Source organism: Canis aureus, chromosome 7, assembly GCF_053574225.1.
Source record: "Canis aureus isolate CA01 chromosome 7, VMU_Caureus_v.1.0, whole genome shotgun sequence".
NCBI classification, from domain to species: domain Eukaryota; kingdom Metazoa; phylum Chordata; class Mammalia; order Carnivora; family Canidae; genus Canis; species Canis aureus.
This window is the reverse complement of record NC_135617.1, coordinates 65,568,238-65,588,934: the sequence shown is the minus strand read 5'-3', so window position 1 is coordinate 65,588,934 and position 20,697 is coordinate 65,568,238. Positions and strand designations below refer to the sequence as shown.

Here is a 20,697-nt window from a genome sequence, read left to right as displayed (position 1 = left end):
CCCTGTTATTTCTATTCTCAAATAAAGGCTTACAGCTCTTGTGGTCTGGATCCAAGCAAATAGGACTTGAGAGACCTTTTGAGTCCAATCAAAACTAGTTACCTGTGGTGAGTAGTAAGGAAGAGAATTTTATATGTGCAAGGATAATTTGTAAAATGTAAATATCTGGTAATTGACAGGGTATTTAGTATTTTTATTGTATAAAGAAACATTCACTTCCTATAAATATATTTTATAGCAATTTAAAGTCCATTGAGGTTTGGGAGTACTAATGGTTTTAAACTTCGTATGTTCACTGGATCAAATAAGTTAGTATTCAACAAATCTATATTGTATATTATGTGGCAGACTTATTGGGTTTTTTTTGTTTGTTTGTTTTGGTTTTTTGCTTGGGGCTAGGGTATATAGTGAATAAGACATTCATTATTTTTCATCCAACAAATATGTATTAAGTTCCTCTGTGGATATACTCTCAGGGGCTTCCCTGAGGAGATGGTGCTTATGTTACAGTTCAAGGATGAGTAGGAGTTACCAAAACAAATAGCAAAACAAAGAAAAATAGTCATGTGCCATCATCAGAGTACTTCAGGTTGGGAGAAAGCATGGGGAATTTGAAAAACTAAATGGACCCTAGAATGAAGTAGGAAGAAGGAAAGGAAGAAGAGAAGCAATGGCTTAGGGTGAGCCTTAAGAGGTAACCAAAAGCCAGTTCTTAGAGAGGCTTCTAACTTGTAAACCATGTTTATGACTGGATTTTTTTTTTGTTTTGTTTTTGTTTTTTTGAGATGCAGAAATAAGGACAGGAGAATGTGAAGTCTGAGATGATTCCTAGGCTTCCATAGGTTTCTTGCTTCAGCTTCCAAGAGAATGTTGATATCATTCCCTGAGACAGGGAGAAGGGCAGAAGACAAGGTCTACTTTAATTTTTGTACCTCAAGTGTGGGTAGATTCATGGGGACACGGGACGGGAGTCATTTACCATCAATAGGATATATGTGGTGGGTGTGTAATGTATATATTTTAAACTTACCTAAAAATATCAATGAGTATCAAACCAGTATCAGTCTGTCTTTTCTGAGATTAGTGAAGACAGTCTGAGTTTTAAAGACAAGGGCTCATTATGAGAATGTAGGTGAAAATCCTGTAAAATTTTGTTAAGCTTAAAGAGATTAGTAGTGAAAGGAAGTTTAAATGAACTTAGCCACATTGAGTAGATCACAGTTTTCCCCATAAGATAGGATCCAAAATGAGTATATTTTAAGGTTTTTAATAGTAATCAGTCTTTGGTTCTTGTAATTTTTGTTCAGACCAGTTTGTTTTTGCTGAGGCTTTTAACCCAGGTTAACATCCAACTAGTAGAGTATTTATTAAGATTTTAATCAGAAAGCTAAAACTGGTTTATAAATTGGCTGACTACTGCTAATGGCTTTGTAGCTTTTAAAAATGAGGTATCTAAGGTTTATGATTGGGGTGGGGGTAGGAACATGTAGCTTTGAAAACCTAGCAATGTACTTGTAAATAGAAGTTCTAACCTATTTAGGGCATAAATTGGGGAAAGGGATGAAGAGGAGGAAAAAGAACCCTATTCTTTTATGGAAGGCCTTTATACAATGCATTACATGAACTAAACTTCTAGGATAATCGAATTGAGTTTTTATTTCCGACATTTCCATTTTACTTTAATTGGCTACTTATGAAACATAAAGCATTTAATGGTGTGAATTGCTAAAATAAAGATTCTAGTGGGACATGGTGTTGTAACCTGTGATGTAGAGTCAGGTGGAATTGGAGACTGGGAATGTGAATGTGGGAACTGGAAAGGTAACCCCTGCAGGCTACAAACTGTTGCATTTTGGTAAGCTGGGCCATGGTTGCTTCAGTGATGCATGCTATAGTGGGAAGAATGTGCTCATCAGACTCATGTAAACCTGGGTCTCAAAACCCTCACTCCAGCACTTTTTAGGATGGGAGCAGATTGCCCATCCTTGCCATGCCCTGCTGTCCTCTGCTAAAGTGTAGGGATGACATCTGCTCACTTTATTTTGAAGTTTAAGTGAGGTAATGAACATAAGGCCTCTCTGGCAGAATGCCTTGCTCATAGTAGGCACTTAAATCTTAGTTCCTCTTTCACCTCCAGTTTTATTTTCTTTATACCCAGCTTTAGTGTCTATAATAATGATGTAGAAGCCTTATTAGTGGTCATATAAACTTAGCGAGTTAGAACAAATGCAGTTGAATTTCTCATTTCTACCAATTAATTATGAAAATAGAAATTCACAGGTACTTCATCTTTTGAAAATGCTAATCCAAGTGATGCTAGGAGTGCCCTTGAAGGCACACAAGATAGTGAAAGGCTTAAAATGACAACAGATAAATAATTTTACACATTATCTAATGATGGGCTTTCTACAGGAAAACATTTGGCCATTTATTCATTCAGTTAACATTTATTGTGCACCGTTTTTATACTCGGCCTGTATATTGTGGGAGACTGACAAGTGCACAGATGATTCTTACACACCACAGTAGGTCTTATGCTATGGGAAATCACAGGGTATTGTGCCAAGAGAATTAGTATGTACCAAATGCTTTAAAAATGGATATCCTGGGGGCACCTGGATGGCTTAGTGGTTGAGCGTCTGTCTTTGGCTCAGGTCGTGATCCCGGGGTCCTGGGATCGAGTTCCACATCAAGCTCCCTGTGAGGAGCCCACTTCTCCTTCTGCCTATGTCTCTGCCTCTCTCTGTGTGTCTCTCATGAATAGATAAATGAAATCTTTTTTTTTTTAAATGTGTATCTTCTCTTACTCAGTTCTACTTCTAGCAGTATAACTTGAGGAAGTTCAATGGAATCTTGCTTATAATAGTGAAAAATTGGCAATTGCACAGACATAACAATAAATTGGTTAAATTGCTGTATTATAAATGGACATATTGCATACCTACAAATGATCACACATGTCTGTGACAAAGAAAAAAATATTCGTGATATATTGCTAAGAGCAAAAAGTAGTTATGAAGAATGTTTACAAAAAGGAATTAATTTTCAAAGTAAGTTTAGTGAAATCCTTTTTAACAGTTTTTTGTAGTCTCTGCCTTGAAGAAATCATTCAAAAAGACATTGTCACAGTCTGGAAGTGGGGTGCGAGTTAAATGAGCTAAGCATCTTGCCAAACCTATATTGTATATCTGAGAGATAAACACTTGGGCCATATACAAACCAGGTTAAATTTTGAGTAATGACTAGATAAGGTATAGTCCCAGTGAGGCTGCCCAGGTGAATGGGCTCGTCAGCAGAGCAGGGCAAGGTGGTTTTTTAAGGCTCTCAGTCTTTTGAGGTACACGTTATAGTAAGATTGGCTTGTGAGAAAAATCATTCTGAAAATAATAGAGAAAAACATGTCCAGTGAGTACATGGGGAGCTAGCTGCAGGTATTTTACTGGCCATTTTGGCTCAGCTGGTACCATTACATCATTTTCTCTGTCTTGTGGCAACATCCCATTTCTAGATACTTAAGGTTCCAAGAGTACCTTAGCTGATAATAAGTTGCCAAGATCTTGGCTTCTGTTCACTTTTGCGCAGCAGTCCCATTAATAAAATTCAAAGGTTTTTACTCAGGTTTTACAAATAACTATTTTGAAAAGCTTATTTACATTTACCAAGTGGACAACTTTGTATATACGATTAACTCTACCAATTTACAATAATAATTAACCAGTTTTTTTTTCTCATGGATGTTGAGAAGCTTGGAGATTTTTATTTTTCCCATTTATATGAGAACTTTTCAACAAGTACAGTTGTACATTACTTTGATCAGTTTTTGAGAGCCACATTTACATGACTTCATTTAATGTAGCCACAGTAAAGGCTGCATTAAATGAAGTGACTATTTCTGCACCTTTCCCTTACTGCTTTCCAGAATTAAGTGATGAGAGGCAGTCTCTTTGGCTGTTTTGTTCACATTTTTACATGTGATGTACATTTGCTCCCCTTTGACCTTGGAGTAGACTTCTGGGACTTTTTTTTCTTTATGTATATTTGTGTCCTGTCCACCCCCCTTCCCCTCACACCATCCATCAGAAGTTGGATACAAAATGATTCAGAAAGAAAGGAACAAGAGAGTAGGAACTATAAAGCAAATGTTAAGGCTAAAAGGAAGAAGAAAATTCATGGCCCTTTATATAAACTGGGAAAATGCATTTTATTTTTAATGGCTATCATTTGTTGAGTACCCATGTGCCAGATACTTTAAGTACCTTGTCTCATTTAATCCACATTATCATGAGAGGTAGAAATAATTCCCTCCTTTTGTTTTATAGACAAGACCCCCAAAGATTAAGCAGTTTGCTTTTAGCCATATGTCCGGTAAAAAATCCAGTAAAAATAGCAAAGTTAGGATTTGAATTCAGGTCCAACTTTAAAGCTCTTTTTGTGGGTGACGGGTACTGGGGGTTATTCTGTATGTTAGTAAATTGAACACCAATAAAAAATAAATTAAAAAAAATAATAAAGCTCTTTTTGGTGTATAAGTGTGTGTGTGTGTGTGTGTGTGTGTGTCTAAGTTTCTAATGTTGGCCTAAGAGTTAGAAAACTCTTAGGATTAACTCCATGAATTTCTGGTGAGTTGCATTAACTTTCATGGCTCTTGTTTTCTTTATCTGTAAGACGAAAAGATTGAGCTGGATCTTTAAAGTTAATTCTGACTATAAAATTCTGTATTTCTTGGACTCTTAATTTAATTCAAGCAGAGAGTGTGTAGAGCTTCTGCTAGTTCTTGTGTGTGCAACCAGTTTGGTTTGTAATGGATACCATTAGTCTGATGTTTGTTTTTTTTTTTTCATCTCATCATCCTGTGGAGGTACAAAAAAAGTCATCATGAGAGTATGGGTTAAAAGAAGGTACTGTGCTTCAACTGAAAATTCATAAAAGAAAACTTAAAGAACAATACTTGAGTATGAAAGAGCATGGCAAGCATGGGCTGGAAGTTTGTGGGGGTTGGACTTGGTTATTGTCTGTAGACACCAATGCCATTTACCCTTAAATATTATTGTGCCTGAACGAGTGAGTTTGTGTGTTTCCAGGCATTGGAGATTGTGCTAGATGGTATAATGATGATTCAGTTGCAGTTCTTTTAGGGCCTTGTAACATTTCCAGTTAAATGGTAGAGATAGTTTTAAGAGGGGCACAATAATTATTGACAAAAGAACTAATGAGATGACATGACAAAAAAAGCATCATTACTACATTATTACAGTATTTTTATCCCATTTATATAGTACCTTTTCCTCTAAAGGTGCTGTACAAATAACATCGAGATAATAAGCCATTTTAAAATGTCAAAACACTAAAGAATGAGAAAGCTAGGAGAAATAAATACACAGAAAAGAAGCAATAGAGGCTTTACATCACTGAGCAGCACAAAGGTTACTGACTCTTTGGCTAAATCCATTGCACTCACCATTGGATCTGTAAATCAGTGGGAGCTTGACATAGAGAGGTCTTTTTCTTGAGCCAAACTAATGCTCACTATTTTATATCCTCTGGTTGTGTTTGAAGACCATGGGTTTTGGTGTCAGATGGACCTGTGTTTAAATCCTGATCTTCCAACTTACTATTAACTTGGAACAAATTGCCTAAACTTTCACAGCCTCAGTTTCTTCATCAGTGAAGTGTGGAATGTGACTACATAATTATACTTCCTTTGTTAGGTTGTCTTGAGGATTGAAGTGAATGAGCTATACGCATAAAACATGTAGTTTAGTGCCTGGCACATGGTAAGTGCAACGTAAATAATAGCTCAGTGTATATGTAAAAGAGTGATTCTGGGGGTGCTTGGGTGGCTCAGTCAATTAAGCATTTGCCTTCAGTTCAGGTCATGATACCAGGGTACTAGGATGAAGACCCACATCAGACTCCCTGCTCAGCTCCAAGTCTACTTCTCCCCGTCTCTCTACCTCTCCACCTGCTTGTATTCTCTCTGTGTCTGTCTCTTTCAAATAAAATCTTAAAAAAAAAAAAAATACACAGTGATTCTGATGAGGTGATAGAGCATAATAGCAGCTTCTCTGGTTTAAAAGTTAAATCAGTGTGGAGTTTCAGGATCTTCTTTTCCTTCTCTGAATTGAGAATAGTAAAGCATAATCTGTACTTTTTAGACTAGCATTAGATTTTTAAATGAAACATACAGAGACTGTACATATTTTAAAGTTTATGACTTAGAATTGAAGATCCCTGTTCCTCCCTGCCTCCCCCCCCCCCCCGCAACATAACCATTGTCCCGAATTTGGTGTATTGTTTCCACACGTCATTATGTTGTAATTATGTATATATCCTTCCATAGCTTTTCTCACTCAGCATTGTTTTTGAGATGTTTTTGTTGTATATGTAGTACTATTCATTAATTTTAACTGCCATACAGCATTCCCTTATATGAATGAATTTTAATTCATTTTAATCTGTCCTGTCAGTGTACATTACCTATAATTTTAATATTTCTGGGTACCTGTCACCTTTACTCTTCTTCAACCTAAGAGGCAACCACTAACCTTGATTGTATGTATTAATTATTTTTCAATGGTTTAAACATACATATTCCTAAATAATATATTGAGTTTTGCCTTTTTTTAAGGTCTATATAGCTACAATCTTACTCACTTCTTAGTGACTTTTTCAGTGTGATGATTTGAGATTCATTCATGTTGATGTGTGTAGTAAAAGTTGTCTTCACAGTACACATTATTTCATTATATGAATATAGTATTATTTATGGACCTTCAGATTGTGTCTGACTTTTTACTGTTGCAAACAGTATACAATTAACATTCTGTACATGTGTGTTGATATTCTCTCACAAATATTGATAAGTAGCAATTTCATTATCATTTATTTTCTAATTTCTGATTTGACCCATGAGTTTACTTTAAATTTTTTAAATTTATTTTTTAAATATTTTTTAAATTTCCAAATATATAGAGTATTTTTGTTATCAATATTTAATTACCTTGCTCTGTGGTCAGCTGTTTTTATCTTACTAATTCTTTGGCATCTGTTAAGATTTTTGCTTTATAGGTTAAACTCTGGTCAAGATTTAGCTGGGTTTTAGTCAGTTTTTATAAGTACTCTGTGTATGTTTGAAAATAATTTATCTTATTATTGGGTACATGAGTCTATACTAATTGATCTTCTCTAATTTTACTAATCATTTTGGCTGAGATAGGTATGTTAAAATCTTCCCATTATAATAGTAAATTTGTCAGTTTCCATTTACTATTAATAGTAAATGATTAATATCATTTTTGCGGCTAATATTTAATATATTTGTGACTTTGTTTTCAGGTGCATGTAGGTTTAAAATTGTTTTATCTTCTTGGTAAATTCTTTGTTTTTAATTTAGTTTTTTTTTTTAAACTATTATACAATGATCCTCTTTTTTTCCAATAGAGCTTTTCACCTTAGTCTCCGTTTCCTGATAGTACTGAAGCTATTACTGACTGCCTTTTTTGTTTTTTGTGGTTTTTTTTAAGATTTATTTATTATTTGAGAGAGAGAGAGAGAGAGATGGAGGATAGGGGCAGAGGGAGGGAAAGAATTTCAAGCGGACTCTCCACTGAGCACAGAGCCTGAAATAGGGCTCAATCCCACAAACCTGACATCATGACCTGAGCTGAAATCAGGAGTCAGACATTTAACCAACTGAACCACCTAGATGCCCCACTGTTACTGATTTTTTTAATTATATATCTTTGTTGGTATTTTTTTTAAGATTTTATTTGAGAGAGTGTGTAAATGAGAGAATGAGAGAGAGCTTGAGCAAGGGGGAGGGGCAGAGGCAAAAGCAGACACCCCACTAAGCAGAGAACCCAATGTGGGGCTCGATCCCAGGACTGTGAGACCGTGACCTGAGCTGAAGGCACATGCTTACCTGACTGAGCTACCCAGGCACCCCTGCTGGTATTTTTTTAATATACTTAAAAAACTTTATCTTCATGTTCATGTTTTTAGTTAAGTCTCATAAACTTCATAAAATGGGACCTCATTTATTGAATTGAACATTCTTTTTTAACTGCTGAGTTTAGTCAGATTACAATTATTACCATTACTAATATATCTGTACTTATTTCCTCAGTCTTATGTGTTTTCTCTTTACCCTGCTTTTTTCTGTGCTATTTTTTGTCTATCTTACCTGCCCTCTGTTGAATAGCTTTTCTTTATTCCTTTTATCCTTCTACTGACCATCCCTAACATTTTAATTGTATTTGGTTTTGTAAAATTTGACATTAAATTGGTATGTATAAACATAGTGATTCCAACACCCCAGTGTTTATAGAAGCAGTGTCCACAATAGCTAAAATGTGGAAAGAGCACAGAAGCCCATTGACAGATGAGTGGATAAAGAAGATGTGGTGTATATATATACACACAATGGAATGAATGTATACACACACATAAACAGTGGAATACTCAGCCATCAAAAAGAATGAAACCTTGTCATTTGCAACAACATGGATGGAACTAGAAAGTATTATGCTAAGCAAAATAAGTCAATCAGAGAAAGATAAATATCATGATTTCATTCACCTGGAATTTAAGAAACAAAAGAGATGAACATGGGGAACTGAAAGAAAAATAAGTTGAAAACAGAGAGGGAGACAAACCATAAGAGACTGTTAACTATAGGGAACAAACAGAGGGTTGCAGAAGGGGAGATGGGGGGCGGTAACTGGGTGATGGGCATTAAGAAGGGCACTTGATGAATTTGAGCACTAGTTGTTATATGCAACTGATGAATCACTAAATTCTACCTCTGAAACTAATAATATATGTTAATTAAATTGAATTTAAAGAAAAAATTGGTATGTCTGTCGTATTTCTGAACAATACAAGGACCGTGGAAAGTTTTAATTCCAGTTACTCTTCACCAATGGAAGGTATATATGATATGTTTTTGACCAGTATTTTACTCATTTTTCTATCACTCAGAGTAGTCTTTATTATTGCTGATATTACATTTAATTTTTAATTTTATACTTTTATTATTTTCTAATTTCCAAAGAAATTATGAACTCCCTAATTAAGCTGGTTATATTACTCTTTTCAGATTTTCAAAAGAAACAACCAGATGATGATTCCGCTCCAAGTACAAGTAACAGCCAATCAGATTTGTTTTCTGAAGAGACCACCAGTGACAACAACAATACCTCGATAACCACGCCAACTCTTAGTCCCAGCCAGCAGCCGCTTCCGACAGAATTGAATGTAACTTCACCGAGTAAAGAGGAGTGTAAGTGCCCAGGTCTTTGAAATGCTAGAGAAAGTAGCCCAAGAATCATATCATGAGCTTCTTCGTAATGCCTTGTCTCAGGGAAAAAAAAAAAAAAAAGATAGCCGCTCTTCTAAATCAAGATTAAGTGCTGACATGTAGGCCCAAGTCAGCAAGTTAGGGAATAAATTTTAGCCATTCCATAAAGCTTAAGGTCCTCTTAAAAGATAGTTCTTTTCTGTTAACTGTCAAGGTATGAGATTTTGAACCAGTCTAGGTCAGTGGTTCTCAGTCCTGCTGCAAAATAGAATCCACTAGAGATTTTTTTTTTTTTTTTTTAATTTCAATCTTCAGCACCATTCTCTGAGTCTAATTTTATTGACCTGGAGGGAGGCCCAGGGATTTTTTTTTTTTTTTTTTTTAAACTCTGCAGAGGATTCTAATCAGTGCTAATGATGAGAACCACTGGTCTAGAGAACTTACTCCTAATTCAGAAACCTTGGATTAAATCCTTACCTCTGTCACTCACTGGACCAAATGTTTTTAGGCAATTAACTAAGATAATAACACTATGTGCTTCATACAACGTAGGGTATTTGAAGAGAGGAGGAAACTGTTTCTCTTATTCTTCTCCAAGTCCTCAGTGATAGACTTCCATATCACATACATAATAATAATATTCTATTGTCCACTTAACTTTTTTAATAATGCTGTCGCCAACTTCTTTAGGGCACAACTACAACTATAATAGTGCTGAAAATTTTAGGCACATTTTAACATAGCAGTTTTTGCTTTTTAGAAACTTTAAATTAGGGACACCTGGGTGGCTCAGCGGTTAAGTGTCTGCCTTCAGCTCAGGTTGTGATCCCAGGATCTGGGATCGAGTCCCACATCAGGCTCCTTACGGGGCACCTGCTTATCCCTCTGCTTGTGTCTCTGCCTCTCTCTCTGTGTCATAAGTAAACAAACAAACAAAATCTTAAAAAAACACTTTAAATTAATAGGCTGAAATTTGATGTTTCAGATTTAATGAACATCTAGAAATCTTTGGAATATGGTAGGTTAGAATGTTCTGCGTATAAATTTGGAAAGATTAGCAGAGAACAAATTAATTACCATAAACCAGTGTACTAGGTGACTTAGAGTCTGTGTCCTCAAAGAATTTACTCTTTAATGGGGGAAATTAAATATATTTGTTACAATATATCAGTGGTTCTCAATCAGCAGTGATTTTGCATGCTCCATGCTGCTAAACATTTTACACTGCATAGGATAGCCTTCCACAACAAGGAATTATCCGGCATGACATGTCAGTAATGCCAGGGTTGAGAAACCCTGATACATGGTTATATGAACCCATTTTAATGATTCTTCTTATGTATTAAAGACAATGACTGTTGAAGAGGGTGTTGCTTTACTGGAGAATGTTGTGTTGAAGACAGATACAAGGTGGTGAAAAGACATTCTAGATAGAGTAGAATGAGCTGTGGAGGAAAGCTACATGAAGCTCTGCACTTTAGGTCCTTTTATAGAGGACAGAACTGGAAAGGTAGATGATGGTTAAGTCAGAGAGGTTTAAATGCTCAGCTAAGATATTTAGATGTTAGACAGTAGTCATGCTTTTGAGCAAAGAAAGTAAAATTATTACAGTTCTTTTGGAGAAGTGACCTGGCAGTAATGAAAATGGGAAGGATTTACACTACAATAATATTGCAGAGAAGAATTTTTTAAATATTGTAACCTATTGAATAGAGACCTAGGGGAAGGTATAGAAATCATTTAAGAGGAGGGAGAAAGAAAAGATGAAAATGGTAGTGATAATGTTAGGGTAATAGGTCTTGTTTTTAAAAATCTATTTGGAGTCATGTACTTATTGAGGAACAGATAAAAGGTATGATCTGTTGTCACAGAAAATACACACCATTCACTTATACTCAGTTTTGAATAAGATGTTTGTAAGCTCAGTATAGCCTTTAGGTGAGAACTCCTGGTTTAAGGGAAAGATTGGCACTTGTCAGAATCTAATCTGATTGGATCCGTATATACCAGAATCTGGCCACAACAAACCAACCTGAGTAGCCAAGTTGTGTGTAAGACTGAGATAACAATAGCTACCATTTATGAGCACTTTGTGTGCAAGACATTGTTCTATATGTTTTGCATATTTTCTCTTGGGTGCCTCATGATAACACAGTGCAGTAGATACTATCATTATCCCCATTTTAGAGCCAAGGTAGTAGGCACAAAGAGGTCAAGTAATTTGCCTGTGGTCACAAACTACTAGATATCAGAACCAGGATTCAAATTTAGGCATTTGGCCTCAGAAACCATGCTTTTAATCAGTGAATTCACAATGGGAAATCTAATTTCCACAGAGAATAGAAATTTTCATGTTGCCAAGATCAACACTTCCTCTCTCTGTAATTAAGGTATGTGGAAACTAAAATCATAACCAAAAGCTTTATTTTACTAATTCATCATGAAAATCCTGTAAGAGGAATTGGAAATAAAAATTATCCATACGACTAAAACATTTTCTCTGGAGGCAGACCCTTGGGAAGCCAACCCATACATATAGCAAATGGCAAAGTATGGACTCAACCAAGTGGACTCACCAAAGGAATTAAAATGAAGTGAATTTTTAATTGAGGTAGGCTGATTGTAAGGTGTGCTCTAAGGGAAGATCTTGAGCTCAATGCAAGATTCCATCTTCATACCTTCTCCCTCCTCTGCCTGGACTTAGACCTGCCCTGAGCTTTGGAGCCCCTGGGACATACTTCTGTGTTTCCATAACTTGCCCGTCTAGACCATTGTACATGGCTATGTTTTTTCTTTTTATAAATAAATACAGGTATTTATCAGGATGTCTACTACTACTACTAACTTCAGATCCATTCTTTCTCTGATGACCTCACTGCTTTAAACCATTGTGTGTTTATGTTAAGTTAAACTCTCTGAAACTAATCTTATTTCCTAATCCTTATAAGATTCACTATTGTAATCCTCAGATTTTCACAGATCTGAGGAATTGAGATTTGCTAATTTGAGATATGATGATGACTTCCATGTTTGAATGGAGCAGTTTGAGTTGGAGCTCAGGAGAGGAAGTGCAGTTCATGCACTTGAAAGATGATAGTTGAAGTCTTAACTGGTTAAATGAGATTGGCAAGTATGAGAGCAAGAAAAAGCAGTAAGAAAAGAACCTTGAGATTGAAATCAAAACAGAGGAAAGCAACTAAAGAAATTGGAGAAAAGGAGAATGATAGTAGGCAAGGTCATAGAGGCCAAGGAATAAATTTCAGCTTATGATGTGCTCTTTCATAATAATAATGAAAATGAAGCTCACATTTATGAAGTGTTTGCTATATTCTAAGCACTTTCCTAAGCTCTTTACATGTAGTAACATTTAATTTTCACAGGGTCTTATGAGGTAAATGCTTTGTTATCCTCATTTTTACAGATGAGGGAAAAAAAGCATAGGGAAGTTCAGTGACTTCAGTCCAAAGTTCCAGAACTTCTGCTTCTCAGTATAGTTCATGTTCAACCCACTAATTTGCCTCCAAAGCCTATGCTTGCAATTACTATTGTATATTGCCTCATCATTGTTAAACTGCTGCAGAGACTATAAACTGACGAGACATTTGGATTTGATGATCATGAGATTGATTACCTAAATATAAGCTATTTAATACTCTGTTGCAAAAAAAAAATACTCTGTTGCAGTGGTTTGCATATTCATTTAGTGGTCTTTGCTGAGAGCCTACTATATGTTAGGCACTAAGTTCATTGCTGGGTACAGAAGTGCATGAGATTAGGTCTCTGCCCAAAAGGAGGTCACCTTCTCAAATATATATGCCTTTCCCTGAGATTCTGACTTGTTTTCCAAAACAGGTACTGAAGAATTCTGGGGTATAAGGAGGTGGCAGCCAGAGCAATGGTCAACAGGCATGTCATTTGCAAAAGCTTTCTCAGGCAGGTTTGCTACCTCGTTGCAGTGTTATCGAGGTTGAATACTGTGTGTGCCTGATTTGTGGATGAGGTATATAGGGATGAGAAAAATAGGGAAGTCTGTTAAAGCATTAGGACAGTTGCGTTGTAAGTCAACATGAGATAATTATAGTGATTGCCAAGAAACAGTGAAGAGCCAGGTGAGAGTAGACAGCCTGATCCATAGGCACCTGGCAAATTTCTTCAGCTGTGATATACCTAGTAGAAGCAGGGTAGGGGAAGACGAGGCAGGGGATTGCTTACATTGATCTTTCAGCATCCTCAAGAGACCAGAATTTCATCTGTTGGTCCTTAATAGCTTCTTTATATAGAGGTATGGAGATGTAGAGTGTGGGAGTTGCTGGGAAATGGGCTTGGGATTGCAACTCCAAGTACTACATAATTTTGTTAACTATAGAGTAATTATTGATCTATTGTAATTGTGTAGAACTGGAAGTGCTGTGTGTTCTTTAGGACTTGTGAAAAAAGTTTTACTTTTTCTGTAATAATCAAGAGGATGAGTGTATCTGTTTTTTACTTCTCACTGTCAAATTGATATATAAAAAGAAAGGGATGGTCTGGGTACATCAATGCTATTTTGAAAAGACTGCAGGTAGAATAAGAACTACTGTCAAAAGTGTGTAAAGGAAAGAATCAGGACATATTTTTATCAAAAGGAATTCTTAAAACACCTGACTGAAGGTTAAATAAAACAGATATCCAGAAGCTCCAAAAATATTTTTTGTCTGAACACAGTTACCTACCTCTTCCTTTCCCATTGTGTCTACAGAAGAGTCTGTGGAACTTCAGCCATTAGAAACAATAAATCAGTCAATCAATCAATCAATCAATCAATCAGTGTAAACAAAATTCAAATAGTGACCAAAGGACTTGTCATAGCATTTAAATGCTGTAATAATGGTAGCAGCTAGCACTAGAGTACTCAAGTACTGGCACTGTTTGAAATACTTTATCTGTATTAGCCTACTTTATCTTCATAATTGCCCTGTATGTTGGAGACTGTTACCATATCTGTTTCACAGATGTTCAGATGGAGGCACACATGATTGTCATACCCAAGGTTGCAAAGCAGCCTGGATTTTGGCATCATACCATAGCTTCCTGTCTCTGTAGTGATTTAGAGTGTAAAGAATATTGCATGTAAATGTAAACTACCGGAAAAAGGAGAACAAAAATAACAAAAAAAAACTTTTTCCCCCTGCTTTTGTTGCTGTTCATTATCCTCCCAATTTCCACGGTTTTCATAGAGGAGATAAACTTTGATTTGTATTTACGTTTCTTGACCCAACTTGTAATGAGAGAAAGGATAACGTCAGATTGTAGATAGAACACTGGAACCAATTGTTCTTTTATTTTTAAATGAGGGACATACTGACTGGTCACTTTAAGTTAGAGTCTTATCAGATTGGACTTAAAAGATGAAAAAATGCCCTTTCTCGCTTCTGTAAATCAGCTTTCATATTACCCTGAACATCCTGACTTATGACACATTTGGGAGACTTCTGATGTGCATGCCCACCTAGGTTTTGTGCTTTGTGTTTTGTTTCTTCCCGTAGTTCCACTACACCATTGGATAGAAATTGAGATGTTGCAGGAGAGTTGGCTGGTCTGTTTCTTTCTAGGCAGGAAAGGAAGAGAACTGACACTTAGTTGACATCCATACCTGCTACTAGGGAAGAGTAATGACAAGAAATGTGCTTGTTTTCACATATTCTCACAATCGGATCTAGCATTTAGAGAGGGCCCACCTCATGTAGAATACTTCCCTAAGCTTTGTAGAGGCATATAGTAAATAAATAGTAGCCAACACATATATAAAACTATATAGTTTGCAAGAGGAATTGGCAAAATATAGCCCATGAGCCACATCCAGACCATCACTTGTTTTCCTATGGTCTACAAGCTAAAAATGATTTTAGACAATTGAAAAGTATTTTGTGACATTTAAAAATTTTATGAAATTTAAATTTCAATGTTCATAAGATTTTATTGGAATACAGTTATGCTCATTCATTTATGTATTGTGTCTGTGGCTTCTGCAACAGCCAAATTGGGTAGTTGCTGCAGAGATGCAGTGGTTCTTTTCAGAAAAAGTTTGCTAATCTCTGTTTATCAAAGCACTTTAACAAACATTTTCCTGGGATCATCCTGACAGTGTGCAATGTAGGCATGGCAGATATTCTCCTTATTATTCTACAGATGAGAAAAAGGTTTGTAAGGTAATTTGTTTTGAGTCACATGACAGGACTAGCTCTCAGCTCTGGGCCATTTTCATCCATAATACTCAAGATTTTTCATATTTTTCTCGACTGCATCTACCCAAGAGATACTTTTGTTATACCCAAAAGAAAGGATGCAGAAAAAGTGAGAACCATACTAACTGGAATGTTAATAAAGATTGTTAATGATTAAAGCTTCATTTCTAAGTGCTGGCTGGATTTTATTTTAATTATGACAGTGATTCCCAAAATAGAAATTCAAGAACATTCTTTATCTGTGATTAAATTAATTTGGTTGAATAAGGAGATTTTCATTGTTTCCTTGGAAACTGGTTCCTGGTGATACCCTGGCTCCCCCAGGCATTTAAAAAACAAAATAAAATACTACTGCATTTTCACAGATGTCCTTGCTAGACTGCCTTGGGTCTTTTAACGTGCGTTGGGCTTCACTGGCTACTAAGTCTTCATTCCTGTCTGACAAGTCCTTATCTGTCCCCTGGAAAATTAATACCACAGCCACCAAGTAGCTAGACTGTTTGTTTTTACCACTTAAATTTCTAAAAATCTTTCAGTGAAACTAGTTTCCCCTTTTTTGGACTATGCCTCCCTCAGAAGACTGGATTGATATACTGGGCAAAACAGGCTGGCTTATTCTAGTAGAACATTTAGAAAATATTACCTATTAAAAAAAATACTCTATGACTTCCTGCCAGGCTAGTTTTAAATGAAACATGGTGGGGAGATTTATTTACAGTTCTCTCTCTATGTGTCTTTCTCTTCCCTTTTCTCTAATGAAGCTCAAAGCATCAGGCCATTTATTAGAGATAATTACACAACAGATGGAGCTTTTCTGATATATAATAGTCTCAAAGTGGAAGATTCTTTCCCATAATGAAGAATGCCCAAACTTTAAATGTCTCTTTTGATTTTAATTTAAAGGTATTGTTTTTCAGTGCATTTATTTATCCTGGAGCTGATTCTGTAAAGCATGCTGCTTTTATTAGAGCTGTGTACTAAAGAGATTGATACTGTGCAGTACGGTATATATGCAGTGCAGCATATAATGTATAGTTATATGCTATATTGAATTGAATGGCTATAATTTACCAGTAATCAATATACGGGATCATTAAATTAATCACTGTCAAAAAGCAGAAGGACTTGAGCAGTTTAGCAGTGTTTTCTTAAGGAAATTATTTCTGTTCCATAATGTTAGCTGGGTTGAAACTAGTTGAGGCACTTACATATCATCTGGCCTTCAACTTGTAGTCAAAATAAAAACCAAAGTAAAGCAAAACTATGATTTTTAAATTACTCATTTGCTGGCTTTTCTTTTCCTTAAAAGAGTTTTAATCCTATTTTCTAAGTGTACAAGGAAAACAAAGACATACAGGCCTATATAAAATCAAAGATGAAGATACTTCTTTCATACCTCTATCCCTAAACCTCCATTAAATTCCCATTCTTTCCAGAGTTAACCATGTTAATTCATTTTGAGTCATACTTTTTAAATGCAGTTCTATATATGTTTGCATACATAAAGATTTTCTTCATTTTTATACAAATGAGAACATATTCCATGTACTGTTTGTAGTTTGCTCTTTTAATTTAACAGTATATTTTTTAAAGCTTAATTTACTTATTTTAGAGAGAGCACGAATGGGAGGGGTGGAGGGAGAAGGAGAAAGAATCTTAAGCAGACTTTTTTGCACCGCATTTTCTGCACTGTTAAAGAGAGCCCGACTTGGGGCTCGATCTCAAAATGCTCAAATCAACCTGAGCCAAAACCAAAAGCCAGACACTTAACCAACTGCACCACCCAGGTATCCCAACAGTGCATTTTAGAAATCTTTCCATATTGACACATAAAGACCTTTGTAATTCTTTTTCAAATGCATAATATTTCTTCTTCTTCTTCTTCTTCTTCTTCTTCTTCTTATTATTATTATTATTATCATTATTATCTCTTTTGAGGCTGTTTCTAATATTCCACTACTATATATCATGTGAAATAGACATTTTTGTATATGACTAATGGCACATGTACCATTAGGAGAAACAAGGAGTCACAGAAGAGTATATTTTAACTTTTGATGTACATGGCCAAACTAATTTCCAAAATGACATTACCATTTTATACCCCTAAGAATAGTGTTTAAGAGATTTGCCATGCTTTTAGCAATGTTAGGTGTTCTGGGGGAAGGGAGGCAATAGGTAAAAGAAGGGCTCATTTTAACTTACATTCCCTTGACATCTCCTGGTAGGAAGATTGAGCACTGCTGCATATGTTTATCAACTGTTTGTCTCCAGTGGTTTGCCTATCTCTGTTCTTATTTATTTTTAAAGATTTTATTTATTTATTCATGAGAGAGACACACAGAGGGAGGTAGAGACATAGGCAGAAGGAGAAGCAGGCTCCCTGTGGGGAGCCCGATTCAGGACTCGATCTCAGGACCCCAGGATCACAACCTGAACTGAAGGCAGATGCTCAACCACTGAGCCACCCTGGCGTCCCTCTTATTTATTTTTTAATTGTCTTTTTCTTACTGATTTGTAGGAACTCATAAGTCCTTGTTACATATTTTACAAATGTTTTCTGCTGGTATGTCACTTGGCTTTTTTTTTTTTTTTTTTAATTTTTATTTATTTATGATAGTCACAGAGAGAGAGAGATAGAGGCAGAGACATAGGCAGAGGGAGAAGCAGGCTCCATGCACCGGGAGCCTGATGTGGGATTCGATCCCGGGTCTCCAGGATCGCGCCCTGGGCCAAAGGCAGGCGCCAAACTGCTGCGCCACCCAGGGATCCCTGTCACTTGGCTTTTAATTTTGATTTGGGTGCCTTGTATTTTATTAGAAAATTTACAGAATTTTTAAAAGTCAAGTCTGTGGGTCTTTTGTCTTCTAGGTTTATATCTTTCTTAGAAGGCTTTCTCTACCACAGGGTTATAAAAGTATATTCTTATATACTTTAATACTTTTATAGTTTATTTTTTTCTATATTTAGCTCTTGAATCCATCTGGAATTTATTTTGTATATGATATGAGGAAAGTGATTTACCTTTATAATTTTTCTGAATGGAGAACCAATTATCTTAAAACCATTTATTAAACAGGCCTGGTTTGTGGGGTGCCTGGGTGGCTCAGTTGGTTACGCATCCAACTCTTGGTTTTGGCTCAGGTCATGATCTCACGGTTGTGAGATCGAGCCCCATGTTGGGCTCTGTGCTGAGCATGGAATCTGTTTGGGATTATTTACCTCTCCCTGACCCTTCCCTTCTGTTCCTCCCCCTGCTGTAGTGCATTCTCTCTCTAAAATAAATTTTTAAAACCTTTAAATAGGCCTGGTTTGAAATACCATTATTATTGAATAAACATGTATCTGTTTGGGGGCTCTTTTATTTTGTTCCATTGGTCTATTTATATTTTCCTAAGACTGAAATATAGCTTTGTGGCATGTATTGGTATCTGATAGAGCTGGTCCCCTTAGTTTATTTTTTTCTAAATTTCATTAGCTGCTATTTTGTATTTTCTCTTCTTGATGAATTTATATTTAGCTTGTCAAACTATATTAATAGTTACAGTGTGATTTTGATTGGGATTATTGAATCCATAGATTGATTTGGGACATTTTAGTACACTATTGGGCCTTCTCATATAGGAATATTGTTTGCTTTCATTTATTCAAACTTTATATATTTTTTGAATAAACACCTCAATTTCTTTTTTTCCATCTTTCATTTTCTTCATGTAACTCTTGTACATTTGTTACCAGAATTTCTCCTTTTCAGCCTTATTTTTTTTTCTTATTTTCATTTCTAACTCTAATGTGACTATTTCTAGTAGTATTTCACAAATACAGTATTTGTTATAGGGTTTTCTTTTGTAGATATTTATCAGTTTAGGAAAATTCTTCCATTTGTAGCTTGTTTATTTTTTTTTTTTTTTAAGTCAGAGGAGTGTTGAATTTTATAAAATCCTTTTTAGCATCTGTGGAGGTGATCATTTGGATTTCTCCTTTAATATGTAATCTCTTAATTTGATGGACTTTCAGGGTTAAACAATCTTTGCATTCCTTGAATTAAACCCTACGAGTTCTTTTAGTATACTGCTGGCTTCAAAATGCTGATTTTATTTTAAATTTTACACGTTTTTAATAAGTGAGTTGTGTGTGTGTGTGTGTGTGTGTGTATGTTTATATATGATAGGCATGCTATTCCTGTTTAGTTTTGGCATCAGTTACATTAATCTCATAGAAATCTTTTTATCTTTTCCTGTGCTGTAACACAAATTTTTGTCTTATGCTCTCACATTATGTAACGTATCTATTCTTTGAAAGCTTGAAGAACTTACTCATAAAACTGATTGGCCTGATACTGGGCTATTCATATTTTCTACCTCATTTAATGTCAATTTTGAAATCAGTATTACTAAAAATGTCAGTTTCATCTAGAGTTCTGAATTTATTGGAATATATAACTTTCATTTATTAACTTTATATATTGTACCAAGTACACAAACTAAATCTTATTCTTAATTACCCTGATATTGGCTATAGTTCCTAATGTGTTTTTGTTCATGATCCTCTAGTTAACTCGATAGAGAAATATCAAAGGTCTGGGAAGTTGTCACTGCCACCATTGTGTTTTTGTAGCATTTACAGCCATATCTTGCCTCCAGTCTTGTCCTAGTCCATAAATTTGTCAAATGAGTCTCCCATTCAAATCATGTTAGACAAGAAAGAAAAATCTTTGATGGCCTTATCATCACCTGTCTGGTCATTCAGATTCTTAATTGTGTATCACACATCCTCCCCTATAATCTGGACCTTTATTGTATCTGACCTGCTTACCCATTTCAGCAGTGATTCTCAGCTCTGAGCCAAGCTAGACCCTTATTTTCTCAGGAGACACTTTGGCACTTGTCTTACTATTTTTATTCATGTTCTTGGAAACTGTCTCAAACCTATTTTATCCACACTAATTGCTACATCCGAGGAATTTCTATACTTCTTACTATAACATTTAATCCCATATTGTTTTGGTTACCTCTTTGACCTAATAATATCATCTCCTTGTACCAGCTTAGAGAGTAAACCCACAATTTGCAGAGACTTTATTATATGTTGTTTTGCTGTTTCCCAGAGTGCCCAGTACAGTGTTGGCAAACAGTACTCAGTGTAAATGCTTACTGATTTAAATACTTAGAAAGT

At 35.6% G+C, this 20,697-nt stretch overlaps 1 protein-coding gene across 10 annotated transcripts in view; it reads left to right on the top strand.

The window, feature by feature from the left end:
* ZFAND3 (zinc finger AN1-type containing 3) overlaps window positions 1-20,697 on the top strand; it is a 331,540-nt gene that overhangs the window by 240,607 nt on the left and 70,236 nt on the right. For all 10 annotated transcript variants that reach the window (XM_077904181.1, XM_077904173.1, XM_077904176.1 and 7 more), the window contains one exon: window positions 9,098-9,280. In XM_077904181.1, the coding sequence (XP_077760307.1) occupies window positions 9,098-9,280 (183 nt within the window). The remainder of the gene's footprint in view (window positions 1-9,097; window positions 9,281-20,697) is intronic.